We start from the raw sequence: 19307 nt of genomic DNA, 5'->3' as shown, positions 1-19307 counted from the left end.
CCACCTACTGACATGAACACTATAAAACGAGTGTTCGAGCTTCAGGAGCTGATCTGTGTTCAAGATGAGAGGGATCATACTGCTCTGTTTGGTGGGAGCCATTCTCACAGCCTCGGTAAGATCCTGTAGAAAAATTCCAGCGAAAATAACTTTTAATCATAAATTATCAACAGATCTGTTAGTCCATAGGTTTTGTGTGTGTGTTTCTGATGTCATGTATATTGAAATAATTACTACCATCTGCTTAATTCACATTTTACTTTACATTTTAGTCATGTTGTTCAACTAACGCATGAACAAAATTTAAACACTGCTGAATATGGCTATGAAATTTTTTATTTTAAAACCCATCGATCTGAATTAATGTGGGTTGAATACCTCTAGTTGATATTTCAGGGTCATAGCTGTTAAGTTATATCAATTTGAATAACATTTCTTTTTAAATTCATAATAGATATCCAGTGATAAAACAGTAATCAAGCTCAAATTAGTTCCATAATTTTTTAGTTTAACATGCTATGTACACAAAGAAGAAAAATGAAAAAACAAATTATCTCAGTAATGTCTTAAATGCTACAACTGAGGAAAAAAAATTGATAACTGGATCAATAATCTGTAGTGCATTATCAACTTTAAATTTGCCAATTTAAATATTCTTGATAAAATTCTTATCTCATCTATATTGATTTTGATTGACATTTTGAAAATGCTGACATTAAAAGTAAGCAGCAAAAAAAACAAAAAAAAAAAAACAAAAACAAAACAAAACACAATATCTTTTGTTTGTTAGTTTTTTGTGTCAAGAAACTGTAAATAAACCAATAGAGGCTTAGAGCATTCATCTTTTTGCAACTGTGTCTTTCAAAATGATTTGATTTTAGGGACTCAATAAATTGTCAAATGTATATTTATTAAACACCATTATGTCCTTGGACTCAGGTTAAATAATGATTTTCAACAAAATTTCCAGCCATATTCGAAGTTTTCAACCCCGATGGGGAATCCAGATGGATTTAATGGAACAACCAACACATCAACGGTGGGTAGAGCAGTAGACCCGGTTCAGTCTGTGATAGGAACATTTGGACTCAACATGAGGTTTCTATGAACACGGCTGCCATGTGTTGTTTTTTTTTTTGTGATATTTTAAATAAATATAATTTGCTCTGATTGCGTCCGATTATTATAACACCAATAATTTTTTTTTCTCCCCTGCTGAACAAAGGCTTTTGCTGTCTTTGTAAAGGTTTGATTATCATCAGAGTTTTACTTTTCAGGCTTTGATTTAAATCTAGAACAGCTATAAACAGTATGTTCTGCTTCTACAGTTTTTATGACAGTATGACAAGACTGTACTATTTTTAATGTCTGTCAAACAACACTTGCACATCCAGTTTTTGGATCTCAATTTCTTTTCTGAACTAAACAGCCAACACACAGACACACACACACAAGAAAAATGTGTACAACTGAAGATTTTTGATCCCATTTCAAAGACTCTCTAATATGCAAGAGTTAAACACTAAACAAGAGTAAAAATACATTTTACCCTTATTGGTGTTTCCAACTTCCAAGTTTCAGAAAGACCTCAGGGTCTCGAGTGTGTATTACACTGTTGCCATTTCTGTTTGTATTTCAGCCCGTGGAAATTGAAAAAGATAATCTGACAATAAAGGTAGGTCCCCTCAACTTTCATAAACTAATGACTAAGGGTGAAGTGTCATACGATTCAGAAATCAAAAATACTAGTTTATTGTCTTGGACACAAAGCTGGAGACGATGTGTGAACATGTAAGAGTGCAAACGCCAGATAAGACTTTAAACACTTCAGTTGGTTCTGATTTCTCCTTTTCAGTGGGCTGGTGCCATAGACAAAGTTGAAAATTCTTTTGGGTTTGGACCCCCTGAAGGAGAGGACACCCAAGTAAGAAACTATTCAAGGATAACTACCTGACATATTTATGAACCTCACATTGAAAGTTGTAAGTCAAATATCGAATTAAAACAAACAAACAAAGAGAAAATGTGAAAATTGAAAACATGTAATAATCTCAGTCATGTTTTTCAGTGTGTGTCTGTGCTTTTAAAATGTCTCGCAAATAACTGCAGATATCCGTCTTTATCCTTCAGGGAAATAATTGAAAGCCAACACATTGAAAAGGGCTCAACAGACACAAATACATTTCAAGACCAACAGGATAATAAATATTAAACAATAAAGATAAGCTGTTGAACTGGGAGTCGTGTTCTTTATTTCCATAAACATGAGCACTTGTCAGTGTTATATACTCGATCCTGTATAAACTCACTGAACATCCAATTACTGAATTTGTCTAAGAAAGTGCTTTATATATAAATTGATATTCAGACACATCATGAAACAATGTTTGGGGACATTCTACCAATTTACATGCCAATAAATAATGAGACTGGAATTGCATCCTCACAGCTGTACGTCTCTTCCACTTAGATTATTCTGAGTGGATATTTGGGCCAAATTTGAAGAAAATTCCTTGAGGCATTCAGGCAAACATCATGTGAGGCGACATTGACCTTGACCTGATATTTCACCACTAAAATCTAATGTGTACCAGTAGAAACTGTTTGTGGTCACTTACATAAACCTTGAAACCTTGACCATGAAAATCTGATCGATTCAGTGTTCCATATTCCATGAAGGTGATAATGAAATATCTCATCCCCACCAATGGAACAACGCCTCTGTTGTCCAAAACAATGCACTGAGATTAGAAACCAGCTTTAATGCACTACTTTATTCATCATTTGAAGTTAAATAAAATTTACTGGTCGTGGTAACAACTTGTAAATGTCAACAAATTGTTGGTAGACTTTTGTTAATAAATGTACAAAGTTGGACTTTGATATTAAACTGGAATTGGAGCTTAAAAACATTTAGCAGCAAAGAAGAGTAAGAGACTCCACCTACTAACATGAACACTATAAAACAAGCATTCGAGCTTCAGGAGCTGATCTGTGTTCAAGATGAGAGGGATCATACTGCTCTGTTTGGTGGGAGCCGTTCTCACAGCCTCGGTAAGATCCTGTGGTAGAATTAGAGAATTCCCAGTGATTTCTTTGATAGAAAACAAATTCTATCTGAATATAAATAATCAACAATGCTATTGTTGTGAGGGTTTTGTCTGTTTGTTTAATCTGTTAAAATAAAATTTATATTGATTTTATGATTTTTGCTTTGTAAAACTCTGCATTAGTATTTTGTTTGCCGTAGCATACTTTTTAGTAATTGCTCAAGTAACTGGTAAACTTAACTGTATAATTTCTTTTGCAAGAGTAAGTGAATAAACTGGAGCACGTATCAAATGGACTAAATCAGACATGCCCTTTTATTTGCTTGACCGCTAATGTCAATGACACAGAAACTGTATAAACAAAAAGGCAAAGGGATACTTCACAAACATTATGAAATCTGTGTTTTCTGTTGTAATTCATTCTCGAATTCACGTGGTATACATTCCAATTTTAGACTGCAAAGGATAATCGGAATCAACAAAAGCCCAAGTCCAATGAGGTAGGTAAACCATTTTGCAGGTCCAAAAACTCACAATGGGGAGAGAGGCTGATTTATAGTACATACAACATAACATGAAGGGCCAGGCCATTAAGAACATGATTGTTTTTGTATCGTGTTGGCTCCAAAATCCATGAGGTGCTATAAGAAGTGAGCTTTTTTTCAGTATCAAGTTATATAGATTCCAATGATGTGTCGAGTTAGAAACAAGTTACTATCTTCAATGATCTAATGGAGATCGTGATCCCTCATGATCTGAGGGAATACATTTCAAATTTGTCTGCATATTTGTGAAAATTGGTGAAATAATTTCTTTTTGCCATTCAGGACAGCGATTTCTGGCACCTTCTTACAAATACGGATGGTTTTCCAACTGAAGCACCAGATGGCAACGTCATCAAAGTAAGAAACTCTTCCACAGTAACCAACATTAGCAATCATATGATGATGCAAATACAAAAAACATTAAGTTAATCCTAAATTGCATGTTTTCAGTAGAATAAATTGTGCAGTATATAATTAAAACTATTTTGATTTTAAGCTCTATATTTAAATGGTGGTCATCAATTCTTACTGTATTTTTAGGGAACGCAAACAACGGGACACATCCAAGGGACTCAGCCTGGCATGAACATTTAATTACTCGTAATGGTGTTATGACCTTCAAATAAACATTGGAAATCTGTTGCCTGAGAAAGGTTTCCTTTTTTTTTTTGTTAATCTGGTCATTTGAAATGTGCTTTCCCAAATAAAAAATTTCTAAATGAATACCTTCTGTGACAAAGTGAGGCATCAGTGGAATTTCCCCATTTTAAATTTTAAAGATTCAGACAAGACTTAATTCACAAGGATCACTTTATTTTTTGTGTTAGGCTCTTCTCTTTTCATCACAAATATTACCTATGTCCACTCAGTGTGCGTCCCATCAGGGACCAGTACTCCATGACCTCTTTTTTGGAAAGGACAGAAACAGAACATAAATCCAGTTCTTCACCTTTCTAAACATAACTGTTCTCATAGTAAAAACCCATTTGATTTTAAGTGGGTGTACCACTGTTTTGGAAGTGGAAAGTACTCTGTTGGTTAAGTGACAGTTTCTATTTACAGACCAGCAGTCGCTGTAACTCTGGGAATGAAGTTATGCACAAACTACCTGTTCAAAACAACTGCAAGTGTGGCTGCAAAGCCTTCATTTAAAAAAAAAAAAAAAAAGGAGATCAGTTTTAAAATTTGAGGCTTACACCACTTTATGACAATCGGGGCAAGCAACCTCAACCAATATGCTTTTAAAAGTGGTTTTCCAGTCATTTTTGTTGGATTTGTAACACCTGTGACAAATGCTGTCAAACCACAGAAAAGCATTTGTTACCAAAAGAATTGTTTCAGATTGGAAACAAGCTTTAATTGCTCTTTTTCTGAAGTCTAAAGACACCAAATTAAGTCAGGGCAGCAAGAATCAAACGGTGGATATGAAAGACAGTTTGTTGTAATCATCAGGGAAACTACAACCGTACTACATTCTTGAACAGAAGGATATTTTTCATTTGTATGTTTTTCTTTTTCACAAAGTGGTGAGATCCAGAGGCAGGCAACAGCCCATCACACAACAAGCAAAGTTCTCTTTAGATGACAATGCAGTTTTACTCTATCATTAAGGCCACTTAATATAGAAATTCTAAATGAGGACCACAACTTATCGTTTCTTGTCCATAGCTCTTTGCAGAATGTTGTCATCATCATCATCACAAAGAAACAACAACAAAAAAAACAACAAAACAAACCCAAAAAAAAAAAAAAAAAAAAGCTTCAAGTTTATAAATCAAAGAGCTTGATGGCCAGCTTGTATGTGGGGGGGGGTTGGTGTTTGCCCCGTTCACCACCACAGCGGGAAAAAAGCTCAGTCCTCATGGTCTCCACCAGCTATGCTGCTGAGGTAGTTTCCCCACTCCCGAAGCCCCAACCGCAACTCAAACACACCCGAAAATAACCTTGTGCAATTGGGTTATAGCAATCTTGCAAAAAAATAGATATTTTCACATAAGTTTGTAAAATCACCTTGCCTAAAGTCTCCTTCGATCCTCTGTGGCTTTATCAAAGCAAGTTTAAGTCCAGAGAGAAGTTGCACCATACAACTACTGCTCTGAGTACAATCCATAAAGGACAACTACGTTGTCGTTTGTTGCTGCTGCAGTGTTGTACGTTTGGGTGTATTTTGCTATTTCCTTTTCAATTAATCCCTCTTTCAACAGCCCCTTCAGATGCAGTCCCTCAGGTTTGCCAACCAAATATAAGTGAAGGGTATGGGTGGTCTATTTCAGGGGAGTTTCACTGTATATGCTGTGGTGGTGGTGCTACTTTGTGTGTGTATGTGCGTGTATCAGTGTGTGTGTGTTTGTGAGTAACCAGTGTGGTGATGGTGGCAGCATGAGCTCTGTCAGGACTGCAGTCCACACAGCTGGATTTCAGCTTCCTTCAAGGGACTGGGCAGGACCGAGCTGGAGGGGCCAGGGGACGGAGGGGAGTGGCTCTACTTGTCCCCCAGGATGGCATACTGGTTATCAAGCTGCAAATGCTGCATAGAAGCACTGCTGGTTTCCTCTCTACCACGGTTCTTGTGTTTCACAACCTCAAAAGTCTTCTCCATTTCTTTGTCCCTAAAAACACAGGTATGCAATGGTTTTAGTGTTTGCTTGTTTTTTTTAAATTGATTTGTCATTTATTAATTTATAATTTATATAAAATTGCAGGGAGACCATCTTAAGCAAACCCTTCAATTCTACTCACTTGCGTGTCTCCACGTGCTTGGCTGTGGCCATTAGAGAGGGGAACTGTGTATCGCTGTAGATCTCTGGTGGTCCCTGGCTAGGACCTCGTCTGGGAGTAGTCAGCCGAGCCCCTGGAGGACGATATACGCCAGCAGGCTTTGCCTCAGGGACCTCTACATCCTCTGAATACAGAGATTACGTTATTTAAACAATGACTCCATTTCTTTTTAATGTTTTTATAAATTTACTCTTTGAAACAAATGGGGGTTTGGTTCACTCACCCACAGGAGCAGGAGGAGGAGGGGGAGCTGCTCCAGATTTGTTCCAAGGTCCAGACACTTTATCTCCACTGACCAGAATGATCTCTCCATCCTCTCCAACCTCCTCTTTCTCATACTCTTCTTCCTCTTTCTCATCACTACAAACCACCAGATGGACAGTTGAGGACAAATGAACACAAGATGAGATGTAGTGTTGCCTCCACACAGTGGAAATTTTGAGGTTATAATAACATAATAATGGCTATATTGTAAATTATCTTCTGGGTAATTAAACTTCTGTTAGACTTATGTGTATTTCACTTGACATTATTTGCTTCCTTACCATCTCTAAATGTCTCTGTGTAGTTTAAATGTACCTGCATGGCAGCAAAGGGCATTTGCTTTTAGGGATTATGTCTAACTGAGACATTTGGAGTTTTGTATCCATCATTTCCTGCCCACACTCCAATCATGGCTCATTTATTCTTCAATTTAGACTGACAGATATTTGCTTGTACATTTCTGCTTACAGTTAATTTTCAGTCAAATTAGGTTTGCACAAATTCTGAGTACATGAAAACATAAGTCATGTATTGCAAATCAATTCAAACAGCTCAGTAACCTCATTGCAGCTTGTTAACTGGAATAAAGTGTCCAACGCATGTTTCATCTCAATCACTGTGGAAAAAAGCCAATATGATTTGGAGCTGGGATAACTAAATCATTATTTCCTGAATCTGCTGGTGCACAATGACAGCTACATAAAAGCCCTGTGATTCAAATCTTACAAATGTTGCCTTTATTGCTCCTGGCAGTAGAATATCAAATAATGCCAAATTTTAGATGACAGATAAGAGATGACATGGCCCTAACTGACCTCCATCTGATGGCAAAGCACTGGGATGCAAAAGACAGCGTGACCCTGAAACATGGATGACAACCAAAATACTTCACCCACCTTATCTGTAAAGCTTGGAGCCTCAGCCCGCTGTAGTCAACTTCCTTCTGTTCAAACTCTTTCCATTCCTCGTCCTCCTGGGCAAATTGAAACATTAACTCCCAAGAAGAAGACAATAACATTTCATCCACATCTTCTGAATATTTTTTTGTTTTTCACTTTTTCTTTAAAACACTTTGGATCAACGGTACACACCAGTGTTGCCAGCTGTGAACCCCATAATAGATTAGAGAAGGTTATTTCTGTCCTTCTGTCAGACCTTCGTGTGATCTGAAACCTTTTTTCTCTGAGGGTGTTACCAAGAAAAGAAAAAGGAGAGAGAGGAAAAAAAAAAAAAAAAAAAAAAAAAAAAAAAAAACTTGAGACAAATGGCGGCCCGGCCTAGCTAGAGAGCCACGATTCAGAACAGATGACAGCTACTTCAGTCACAAGGCCGGCGTCAGGGTGATGGCTAACTTTAAGGGGGGGGGGGTTACATTTTAATATCCTGTCATGGCCCGACTTTAACAGCTCACAAACTGAAGGAGAAGCTCGTGAGAAAAAGGCCAAGAGACGTGTTATCCTGAATTTGGTTTCCCGTTACAAAGTGCGCCAGGGTATAGCACCATATGCTAGATGGCTAGCTACCGGCGTCGTGCCCTCATGTGGGAGACCTTCACAAGTTGGATAAATATTAGCAGAGCTGTTTAGCTAGCCGGCTAAACGTGAGCAGGGGGCAGTTTGTGACGAGGGGTGCAAAATTTGACACGACGCCGGTGTGAGGGGGGGGGGGGGGGCAAAGTTGCCGGAGAGAAGCGGCGGTTACCTTCTCGATCTGGGCGTCCTGGTTCTCGTTTTTGGCCGATTTCTCTTTCTCCTTTTTGGTCTTCTTCAGCGCAGTCGCCGCGGGCCCGGCGGCCGACTCCTTGCCCTTTCCTTTTTCTTTCTTCTTCTTTTTATCCCGCTTGGCAAAGAAGTCGTCCAGGCTCTTCTCCGCTGGCATATCCGCCATTTTCAACGGCCAATGTGAACAAGTTAGCTTCGCGAGGGATGAGAAATGTGGGAAATGCGCCTTTTCCGGGTGAAGACAGCCGCTTTGATGGGAAGGAGACTCGGAGTTACCCCCTTCTTGGGGCAGTTTCACTTCTTTTTCGGGCTGATTAAAACGTCCACCCTGGTCCCCCTCACCGAGTCGTTAGCTACCCTGTCAACCATGCCATGCACGGGCTATGTGACAAATCTGGACCGTTACCCGGAAACACTTCAACTCTCACCCGGAAATACTGTGTGTACCAAATTAAAAGTCCCAATATCAGCAAAGTCAAAGTCACTTTATTTAGATTTTATTCCAACTTTGAGACAATCAATATTCAATAACAAAAAAACAAAAACAAAAACAAAACAAAAACTTGAAACGCAATTTTAAGTACTTCCAAGCACTGCCTTTTGCTGTTATTTAAAATCCTCAATCATAAAGTCTGCAATTTGTGCCACTCTTTTAATATTTCTTAGTAGGATGTATAACTCAGTTCAGTAAAAACTGTATGATCAATTTATATTTTTATTTGAATAAGTTTTGTTTTCCAAGTGTTGTGAGTTTAAATACAACAGTCACAACAATCTCGAAACAAAGATATAAAAGTAACAACAATGGGTTTTTATTGTATTTTAAGTCTAAATAACTAGAGTGAGGAAGACTGGAGAGGATTGGATCCGTATACATGGTTGTTTTGAAAAAACTTTAGTTCGGTTTATTAAATTTGAGCACACACACAAAAAAACCCCCAAAACCATTGAGGTCACTTGATGCAGCACAAAGAGATAATTCCAGCTCACTGCATCAATGGAAGTGCTGTGGTCAGCAGGTTTAAGCAGCTTTGTTACATAACCAACAGGTGTGATATCCAGCTCATTTTGACTGCAGGTTTGCTGCTTGAAATCTCTGCTTTGGACTTAATGTCCAAAACTGGTGAGCTACCGTATGGCAGCTATGGGAGTTAGCTATGGCAAAAATAATTTTCAAAAACATGAATGAGACAAACAGAATGGTCAGTGTTTTTGTTTGTTTTATTGCTCAGCAGTAAAAAGTACAGTGTATACTACAGTACAAAAAATACATAATGTTGAACACTGCTCCACCGCGCCACTGTACGTTTTTGTAAAATATCCACTTTTTTTGCGTGCAAAACAACAAGCCCAGCTGTGAGCATCCAATACAGGAAATATCAATATGTTTAACCGCGTTATTCATCAACACCGCAAATCAGTGATTTCAGAGTAACAGCTCACAATGCAGAAAATTTGTAGCAACAATAGAGGCAGGCAGCATTGATTATTGAAGAAAACCGCAGCGATGCAAAGTAAAAACAGATGATCAAAGGACCACTGGTTCCATAACTGAAGAAAATATTCAAACGCCTCTGTAGGTGCTCACAGTAAATATTCAGCATACATTTTCATCTCAGTATATTATGTGGTCCAGCAACTGATTCACAATCATTCAACATTTTGACAAACACGTATTTGCATTAATGGGCAAACACTTTATTTATGGAGGGAGACGCTTCTAATAACAGGGGATGGTCTAATCATTTCTTCAAGGGCTGAGAAAGTCTTTCTCAAACTGGACTATAACCAGTAACCACTCCACAATACAGACAAGAGACAGAAAGACACATAAAGAGGCACACACAAAAACAGACACACACATACTCAGCTGAAAGTGATGCAAAGTCTTGTTTGACATAAAGCAACAGTGCTATTTGGTTCAGGGGGCAACACATTTCAACTCATCCATCCACCCCTACACACTCAGAGTATGTTGACATGCACAAACAAGGCTTTTGCACAGACATACTGAAATATAAAGGGCCAACATAAAAAATTAAGACATCTATGTGGTCCGCCTTAAGAGAAGCTGGTGACACATGAGGGCAAAAGGGATTTCTAAGTCAGTGCCGTCTGACTGACAGAAACACCATCATTCATAACTATCAGGTGTCAGCCCATACCATCCAAACAGTCTCAAATTTACCATTAAAACCTGGGCTCATATTTATCAAACTGCTGAGGGATGCAAGTTAAAGTCCTTCTCTTTTACTCCAACATCCATATTTTTGAATAAGCGTTTCAATCTTTTCTTTTTTTTTTTTATTTAAATCATCATTACTTGAAATGCTCTCAACTCTAAACGGTGACTTTGAGTCTAAACAATTTCAGCTCAGAAACAGATTTTAGCACAAACCTTCTGGGTCATGTTTTAAAGTTACTGTACAAAACATTGTTGACCATGACCAAGTATTTAACTAAATTTAACTAAAACTAAATTATTTTCCAAGCATCGTTATTGCCTGTGCTAAATTTTTCAACTCTGTTGTCTCTAATGTAACTTCTCTAGCACCAGCAAAATTCTCTCCTTCTCAGATTTTGCTGTCCTTTTTGTTTACATTTAATATGATTTCATTTGTATTTGTAACATTTTACAACTGCTTTACAAAAAAGAATAGTTCTTTCCTCACCCAGTTTGGATATTTCCTAATTCAAAAGGAGGTATGGAGGAATGCTTTTAACTACGTTTGCCTGTTCTATTCAATTCTGTCAGTCTATAAATAAAATATATTATCTTATAAAAAATATTGTGTACTATAAAAATATGAGACTGTTCACATTAATTGCTGACGGAGACACTAAGAATTTAACATAAAGAAAATCAATGTAAAATCAAGTATATGTCTAAGTTAAATTAGATTAAATCCTGTTCTCTGATTGACCAATCCTGCCCTGAGCATATTTAAGATTATTCATGAGATCACTTCATAGTTAAAGATCCAGCTTTTCAACTGTCTTAACTTCCTTAGAAGTTTGATAAATACAGCCCCCGATTTCAAATACAGTGTTCTGCAATTACATATTTTAGGTGTTATATTCAAGTTCAACAGGCTATAAGTATTTTGGGATTGATTTTAAAGGAAAAATAAAATTACAAAGAACAGCTAAAATGCTTCAATAGGACATTTCTCTCTCTAAAGCAGATTTTAAATGTGGAGACATCCACAGTGCACTCACCATCAAGCCACTGTAATGAAACAAAACCACATATACTCTGTATTTTATAAAGACAATAAAAACCTTTTATCACAATTAAGCCTTTTGTAGAAAATGTACATCAGAAAAATATGCAGGTGCATCCTCATAGTAAATAATGTCTGTTTACATCACTCTCCTTTCAGGTTGCTCTTTGTGTTTATAATATACAGTATAAAGTCAAAAGTCTCTGAATATTTACCACATATATAAAATAGACAACAACAGCAGGGGGAGTGGGAGAGGAGAATCCAAAAGTGTCTCTGGTTTTCTGTTTCTAGATGGCAGAAGCTTTGTCTCTGTTGATGAAAAGGGTCTCCTGGCAGAAAGGATTGACCAGGACCACACTGCTGCCACTGTAGTCTCCATTAGGGGGTAGACCGGTGTCAAGCTCCTGCAAATGAACACACACATCGAGAAAGAAAAAAAAATTAATGCAGGTCCCTAGGTATTAAACTTCAGCTGTTCATTATTCGGACGTGCTGCAATCTACTGCATCTAAGTCAAAGGAGATGGTGAACACTGAGATCTGACAAAGCTAAAGGAGATATAAAGGGATGTGGACAGGGAGGTGTGAAAGCTTCATAGCTGCAGAGACAAGGGAGGGACAACTCAGAAGAAAAAAGGTAATAGAGGGACTTAATGTAGGGTGTTGGTGGAGGGTGATGTAGAAACGGTTGTTTATGGTGAGTCAGCAGTAATGAGGCAGTGCCAGAGGAGGCAAGTGTGAAAAGCTCAATAATTTGTTTTACAGAGGGAATGAGGCCATTTTATCAGCAGGATCCAATCAAATCAAATTAATACTGTCATTTAGGTTTACGATCATTTCTCCCACAGCTCTCTCATTTACCCACAGCGCAAAGCAAGCTATAAGGCTGCTGCTCTAGATGGACATGAAAAACAGTGGCAAACAACACCTGGGTGTCACCAGGGGCATCCTATACATGATCCAACCTCAGCTTCCTTCTCCTGATGCCCCAGAAGGCAGCAAAGGAAAGCAAAAGAAAGGAGACAGACAGAGTGAACTGGTCAATAGATAGAAAATGATGTATAAAAAAACAAAACAAACAAAGATACAAAATGAACAAAGAATCGATAAATGAAAATATAATAACAAAGAAGGAGATGGGAGATGATACTCATTATAATCCATACCGCTGTTATATTCTACATCATCCAAGAGATGGCGCTGTAATGCACCAATAAAAGTTCCCCCGCTGGGGTGTCTGCAACTGGGCAAAGATTACCTTTACAGCCTTTTAAGTTAATATGAAAAACAAAGTCTCTTAAGGAAGCCAAAATCATCAGGAGACCACAGACACACACACACAAAATCCAAGAGGACTTTATACAGTGCATGCAAACTATGAAAAAAGGACTGGTGAAGACAGCTGGTCAGTTTGTTATTTTACATTTAAATCCATTCAATATCATATTCATGATGAATTAACTTATATTTTACTAACAATGAGTCATTACAGAAGCCAGATAATACTGCCACATTGGCCTGTATGAACTGATTTAGTTGATTTAAGGGTGTGGTAGATGTGCCTTTCACAAAGTATCCAATAATGACTAGATGTGGCAAAACTGTCAAAGAATCAGTAGAGCGGCAGTGAATCGTCACATGGTAGGCACGTATGCCTTGTACTTGCAGTGTCCTTCCAAGGCACCTATACTGCAGGTCATTCCCCTCTCTCTGTCCTTGCTTCCTGTTGACCTCTGATAGTGTGAAATAGCACAGCACTGTAACATTTTCCCTGGATGGATAACATCCCTATAAATCACAGAAATACGGCATCATGCTCACGTGCAGTTCAGCAGGCCTCGGGACTTTGCTGACAGGGAGGACTGAACATGGCTCCTCTTGTTCTTTCCATACTCATTAAAACCATTCTGCTGACTGAAACATCAAGTAAGTGTCCCCACTTGAATGCGCAGTGTTGTATACTAATAAAGCCACTGTGCCAGTAGTTTGTACCTCGCTTTCCAGAGTGTGTATCTCTCTGGGCAGCTCCACGGCGTGCCTGCTGAAGTAGTCCATGGTGATGGCGTTGTTCCAGTAGCTGAGGTTGTTCTCCTGACTTGATGACTTCTTCTTCCTCCTCATACAGCACACGGTCAACAGCACAGCTACAGCAGGCGGAGGCAGGAAAAGGAGAATGAGGGTTAGTACAGTAGTCGGAAGAGATTCTGCTTCAAATAGCCTCAGAAAGCGCCCACACGAGCTGCTCAGGTAGAGGCTGTCATGTTTCTGGAAAACATGTCACTGGTAAGTGTGCTGTGAAAAAACAAAAACATGGGGATCTGCCACGTAGATATTTTGAGTTAGAGAAAGAGGAACAGTATCTGTGTTTCCATTTCAGAGTGACCAAAAAATTGTGTTCTGCCTACGATCCTTGGTCCTTGATGCTCTTCACAAATAACAAATGTTATTGCAGTTTGATGCATCAAGCTTGGGCCCCTGAAGGGCATCTGGTGTCTGTCAAAAGTAAGAAAGCAAACACTTTCTTATAGGAATACTGCGGCTAATATATTTGGTTACTCTGTCTTTCCAACAGTTAAATGATAAGCTCTTTTTTTCTGTAAATTGTGAATTTACAGCTAACATTTTATTAGCTCAGTCTATCTTAGAGTAAAAGGCTAGAAGCAAAAGGAAACAGCTGGACAATCAGTCCAAAGATAACACAATGCTCCCACCAGGAAATCCAAAGTGCGGTAATACACATTTTATCTCGTTACATCCTTACGCCACATCATAAAAAATGTCAAGTTGTTAATTAATTTTCTCCAGTTTCTAAACTAAGCAAAGCTAACCTGTAGGTGGCTAATGAATCAATCATCTCATATAAATCTCACAAAGAAGGCAAAAAAAGAAACAAACCTACTTTCAGAAAAAGTCACTATTTCCTCCGCATAGGAACATTTCTTTCAATCAACTGAAGGACAGCCAAAACACTTAGATTATTTCAGTAATGAAATCCTTTTTAAGATGCTCTGAATTTACTTACAACACGAGGAGACAGGCACGCTGATGGCCAGCACAATCCACACAATGTCCATCCTGCTCAAACAGATGGTCATGCGGGACGGCGGGGAGTCGACGGTGGGGCCTGAGCTGTTGCCGGTTGCCAAGGGGTCATGCGTGGTGGTGGGCACCTGTCTGTTCAGGAAGGTCCTGCTGGCTGTGGAAGGGGCTTCTGAGCTGTTCCCCCCCTGAACAGGTGCCTCCTCCAGTGAGCTGCTGTTGGGGAGCAGCCCTCCAGGGGTAGTTACATTCCCCAACCAGTGTCCCAGATGACGATGGTCTGTGTTGTTGCCGTTAGCCACCTGAGCTTCAGCCTGCTTGCTGGTGGTCTCGTCGGGTACAGTGTGGTTGTTTGTGACTGTGTGCATCTGAGTTACGGGGTTCAGGTCTGTGGACAGGGCCAGGGAGGAGGTTTGATTCTCTGCTGGGCTCTCGACTGAAGGAGCAGGCTTTTCAGTTGAGGCTACCACCCCATTAGTGGGGGATTCATTCGCTGCGTGCACATCCCTCAGGGTGATGGTGTGCTGTGCAGCACCGTCTGCAACACTCCAAGCATGCTCCCTGAGTCTCAGGCCAAGTGGAGGGTCACCATCTATCAATGAAAGGGATTGTGAGGAGGCCTGCAGATCTGCAACATGCTGGCTGGGGTTGGTAGGTTCCTCCCAGCTCATCTTCTGAAGCTCTACATGGTGTGCAGTGAGTGTCTCTCCTCTGTCTGAGGCAGAGCTGGACATATGAGCCAGGGGGTTTGGAGCACCTCTGGCAGTAGATTCCACATCTATATTTGGGACCACTGTGCTCAGAAATGCAGTGCTCCTGCTGCTGGCCTGCTTAGTATTGACTGTAACTGGGTTATGGACTTGAGGTACCCTGGCCAATTTGTGCATGTGGCCTTGGGTTACAGTCTCAGAGCTCAGCTCCTGAGACTGCATAACCCAGCTTTCAGTGGTCACAGTATTTGTGTCATAATTGGGAGGATCTTGATGAGCCAGGTTGGAGATTTGGGTAGTGTGGAGCCAGGCTGAAGGGTGGAGGGCGACAGTAGGGAGGATGATGTTTTTGGGCTGAGAGCCTCCTTTGGATGACCACTCCCCACTACTGGAGCCTTCCTGCCAGTTCAGGGCTGGCGGTTCAGCAGGGGATGAGGGGGTGCTGTGGTCCGCTGCCATGGAGACAGAGTCCTGGGACGTCTGGTACAGTTCCTGTGCTGATGACACCAGTCCTACTGGCAGTGCTAGGAATGCTAGGACACCTGCAGAGAAAAGGCAGGAAAGCTGACAGTTAGCGGATAGTAAAAAAAAAAAAAAGCTTCATCACCTAAATGTGTGTTTACAGCATGTCGTATACCAATGCATCATTTCTCTCACGAATCCTGCTTCACAAAACTAAACAGAAGCGCAGACCGGCAGCTGAAATTGACTGCTCGTGTGTTCAGAAGAGACATGTAGCCTTATCTTGGATTCATTACACCCTTCAGCCTTTAATCTAATGAAACACTGTGTTTGTCAGTCACCTAGTTGAAACCAGATTGCTTTATTAACTCATCATTCAGTAGACCAAGTCCGCTGTGTGTGTATGAGCTGGAAGCTGTCTCTGTCTTTGGATGTAGCTCAAAGCCGTATCAGTTTTGTTTTTGTTTGGTTTTTCTTACCATGCAAAAATGCTTCATTGAGCTTATTTTCCAACAGAGCGATGAAATAACAAGCATTTATTTGTTTATAATTTGGACATAACACTGCACAAATTCACTGGCTGCATAATATTTTGTCTTCACATTGAGATTTGATTAATTTATTCCGCAGACAGCTGTAATGGTTCTAATGGTTATAATAGTCCATATTGAAAAATAAGGTGTTGCTAAGATCCGTTGATACTAAGAATATGTCAGTTTTCATGGCCAAAAGGGCACAAAATCATATTTTTGCAGTGTACACGGTGGATACATTATGGCTATTTTGACACTCACTGTGTCAAAATAGTCACTCAGTGTGTCAAAATTGGCTGTTTAGCATGCTACAACCGTTTCTGAGAGCGTGACAGGTTCTCTTTCGTGAGCTCAGTCCCGTATGAAGACTGTGTAGTAACAAGCCATTAGCAGGTGCCTGTGGGGAATATCAGTCCAATCATATTACCCAGACAGCAAGAAAGTCATAGAGAGAAGGACGTGGAAGGGTTTATTAATTTCCCTCCATGCTTTATTGACACTGTTAAACACGACTAACGTGACCCACAAGAGGGCCTTCCATCCAATGCATTCATCTGAGAAAAAAAAAAAAAAAAAAAAAAAGTGCAATAACAGCATTACTATCATTTAAATTCCTGTTTGTTTGTTCTGTAAGCCAAAGACAGTCTGAGACTACAAGAACAGGATTTCAAAAGGTGTCTGCGGCATTCAGCCCTGAAGCCAAATATTGTAAGTTGTTAAAATTTGTTCACAAATAAGCTTTGTGTATTTATTCTTGTCTTGACACGGGAGGATATAGCACATTCTTCAGGGACCATTTTCATCAGAGGAATAATACACATTTGGTTTGTTACTGGGTGTTAATGGCAGCAGGCCGAAAAAAGATTAAAAGAAACTCAATAGGTTGTCCGTGGCAGAATATGCTGCCCAGTACACCACCGGAGGCCAATGATGTCTTTTTTTTAATTTTTTTATATTGAGACACATCGAAAACACTGGAGCTCAGTGACACAAGGACATAAGTATATATTAGGCTTAGGCTTCACAGACATTATCTGTTGGTAAAAATCACTTTTTTGTTGGTTTTACCTGTTTTTTTATGTAAAATATCATTGACCCTGCAAATCTGAAGCCAGATTAAAATCCCATCACGTGTGGCATAAATGCCACAATGTGCCTGTTGTCAAAAAAGATATGATAATAAACAACAGCCATACAGATTCATTTTAATTGAATGGGCCTGTATGGATATCCTGCTTACATCAAAGAGAGGCCTCAATACAAAATAAAATAAAAAGTAGTCTGGATTTGCAGACAGGTAAATTCAGTTGGCTCCGACTAATAAGACTTTTACTGATCGATCAAGTCTGCAGTGCTTTGGCATTCATAAATCCACCCAAAAAATAAGAGTCCACCAAAACAAACAGTCTAAACACCCATGTGACCCAGATATTGTGGCCATCATTTTTCTACAGTGCTCCCTCAGTATCCAAGTTCCTGTGTCCATGCGGTAAAGAGAGGGATAAGGCTGAGGAGGTGAGAGGAGAAATCCATTGAACATGTACTAAGAGAAAGAGAACAAATGGACAGAATATACAGAAGAATTATTCATTTTTAAAAACCAACAACAGTCAGTTTCAGCAATCTCTAATTTTCCCTGCCATACAGAGCGTCGCCATCTTTTTGCTCTTTGTCTGCTGGGGGAATTAAATATCAGTACAGCAGAAGCCCAAAGCACCGACTATTTAAACTCAGCCTCTGAATCATTAATCATATCCCTCCATACTCAATCACACAGACTACCAGGATAGAAGGTCTGGGCCGGTCTTCCATTAACCAAGCCTGTCACGTCTCTAATCCATGGAGCCCACTCCACACCCGTATGTGAGGAGATAACACTCATGGCCATCCTTGATTTATGGCTGCTTGCCTTTCCTAGGATGATCCTTTGGAGCGGAAGGTGGACAAAACCAACCGATCAAAAGCTTAAGTTGGGTTATTGTTGCTTATTGGTAATGTCACATTAGGACAAATTCTCAGGATAAAGCATTTTGATTAAGAATAATCAATCAAAGCACCGACATTAAAAAAAATAAAAAAAAATAAAAAATTGTAAACACATGGCACATTAACTTGTAAGACAAGAAAAATACCTCACACGTCACAGTTTCATCATGCAGAGCTTTACAGCTACAAGCAAGGTAGAAATAAAAAGCATTTCCTTTCCTTTCATTTGTGATTAATAAAGTATCTTTCTATCGCTGCAAAAAGTAGATAAAACAGGTCATTTAAGCCATTTATGAGCAAGGATGTTTTTCATGCTCCCTTCAGGCTTGCATCAAATGTTCAATCAGTACCCAGACCTCGCTGTCACAAACTAGGAACCCGACACTGTGCTGCTGATAAATAAAACATAATACCCAGACTCCTTTTGACAACCAAGTTATTTCAGATATGGGCTAACTGAATGCTGAGGCACGGACATAAACAGGAAACTTGGCAGAAAAGATTTGGTTTCACCCTGATCTATAAGCAACATGGAGATTAATATTCAGCTGGGGCTTTGCAGTTTATTTTATTAAAGCTCACATCTAAAATGTTAAAGGGAGATGCTCTGCTTTTCAAGCTCGCTTGGACTCAAACATCTGACACTGTGTTGGGCACAAAGGTTAATAAAGCGTAAAGCAAGACTCTTTACTTGACTTTAGCAGGAATCGCTTGCTATACATTTAGTTATTTTCCCATCGACTTCAACAAAACCTGATTTATTTTTACAAGCAGTGGAGTCGCCCACTGAGGCCCATTTTTAAGGCTCTTCAGCATTGGCTTCATTGGTCTTTTTTTTAGGTTTATTCTATTTACTTATTTTTATTCACGCGACATAAAATTTTCTCTAAAAGAAGCTTAAACCTAAGCAATACAGAAGAAATTCAGAAACACGGAGCAGACAAAAAACAAAGAAACAAAGAAACACAAAAACCTTATAATCTCACTCAGGTT

At 39.3% G+C, this 19307-nt stretch overlaps 2 protein-coding genes and 2 long non-coding RNA genes across 5 annotated transcripts in view; 2 read left to right on the top strand and 2 right to left on the bottom strand.

The window, feature by feature from the left end:
* The first annotated feature begins 68 nt into the window (after positions 1 to 68).
* On the top strand, positions 69 to 2239 carry LOC115060782 (uncharacterized). The gene is made up of 5 exons (XR_003842294.1): positions 69 to 115; positions 971 to 1039; positions 1640 to 1675; positions 1856 to 1924; positions 2131 to 2239. It is a non-coding gene; the product is annotated as an uncharacterized LOC115060782 (long non-coding RNA).
* Positions 2240 to 3007: 768 nt separating this feature from the next.
* On the top strand, positions 3008 to 4288 carry LOC115060783 (uncharacterized). Its single transcript, XR_003842295.1, has 4 exons — positions 3008 to 3054; positions 3506 to 3550; positions 3878 to 3952; positions 4136 to 4288. It is a non-coding gene; the product is annotated as an uncharacterized LOC115060783 (long non-coding RNA).
* Positions 4209 to 8745, bottom strand: cdv3 (carnitine deficiency-associated gene expressed in ventricle 3). Of its 2 annotated transcripts, none has more exons than XM_029528871.1 (5): positions 8339 to 8745; positions 7534 to 7610; positions 6597 to 6733; positions 6335 to 6497; positions 4209 to 6204 (listed from the first exon to the last, which is right to left on the bottom strand). In XM_029528871.1, exons 1-5 carry the CDS (start codon positions 8522 to 8524, stop codon positions 6078 to 6080), a joined length of 690 nt encoding a protein of 229 aa, XP_029384731.1. In that variant the 5' UTR covers positions 8525 to 8745; the 3' UTR covers positions 4209 to 6077. The 2 variants fall into 2 exon arrangements, with proteins under 2 accessions (XP_029384731.1, XP_029384732.1); XM_029528872.1 differs by having other exon boundaries at positions 4310 to 6204; positions 7534 to 7607.
* Positions 8746 to 9561: 816 nt separating this feature from the next.
* tmem108 (transmembrane protein 108) overlaps positions 9562 to 19307 on the bottom strand; it is a 39879-nt gene continuing 30133 nt past the window's right edge. The window contains exons 4-6 of the mRNA XM_029528870.1: positions 14607 to 15875; positions 13577 to 13728; positions 9562 to 11989 (exon numbers count right to left, since the gene is read on the bottom strand). Of these exons, the coding sequence (XP_029384730.1) occupies positions 11873 to 11989; positions 13577 to 13728; positions 14607 to 15875 (1538 nt within the window). The 3' untranslated portion in view covers positions 9562 to 11872. The remainder of the gene's footprint in view (positions 11990 to 13576; positions 13729 to 14606; positions 15876 to 19307) is intronic.

This window comes from Echeneis naucrates, chromosome 20 (assembly GCF_900963305.1).
Source record: "Echeneis naucrates chromosome 20, fEcheNa1.1, whole genome shotgun sequence".
NCBI lineage: Eukaryota > Metazoa > Chordata > Actinopteri > Carangiformes > Echeneidae > Echeneis > Echeneis naucrates.
Note: the sequence above shows the minus strand (reverse complement) of the source record. Positions and strands in the feature narration are given on the sequence as shown.

What these genes read in the sequence shown, in the direction of transcription:
- cdv3 (XM_029528871.1), bottom strand. Translation starts at nt 8,524, where the DNA reads ATGGCGGATATGCCAGCGGAGAAGAGCCTGGACGACTTCTTTGCCAAG. An exon ending in AGGACGCCCAGATCGAGAAG is followed by an intron (nt 7,611 to 8,338) that starts GTAACCGCCGCT and finishes CAATTTGCCCAG; the next exon opens with GAGGACGAGGAATGGAAAGA. An exon ending in TCCTCCTCCTGCTCCTGTGG is followed by an intron (nt 6,498 to 6,596) that starts GTGAGTGAACCA and finishes CTCTGTATTCAG; the next exon opens with AGGATGTAGAGGTCCCTGAG.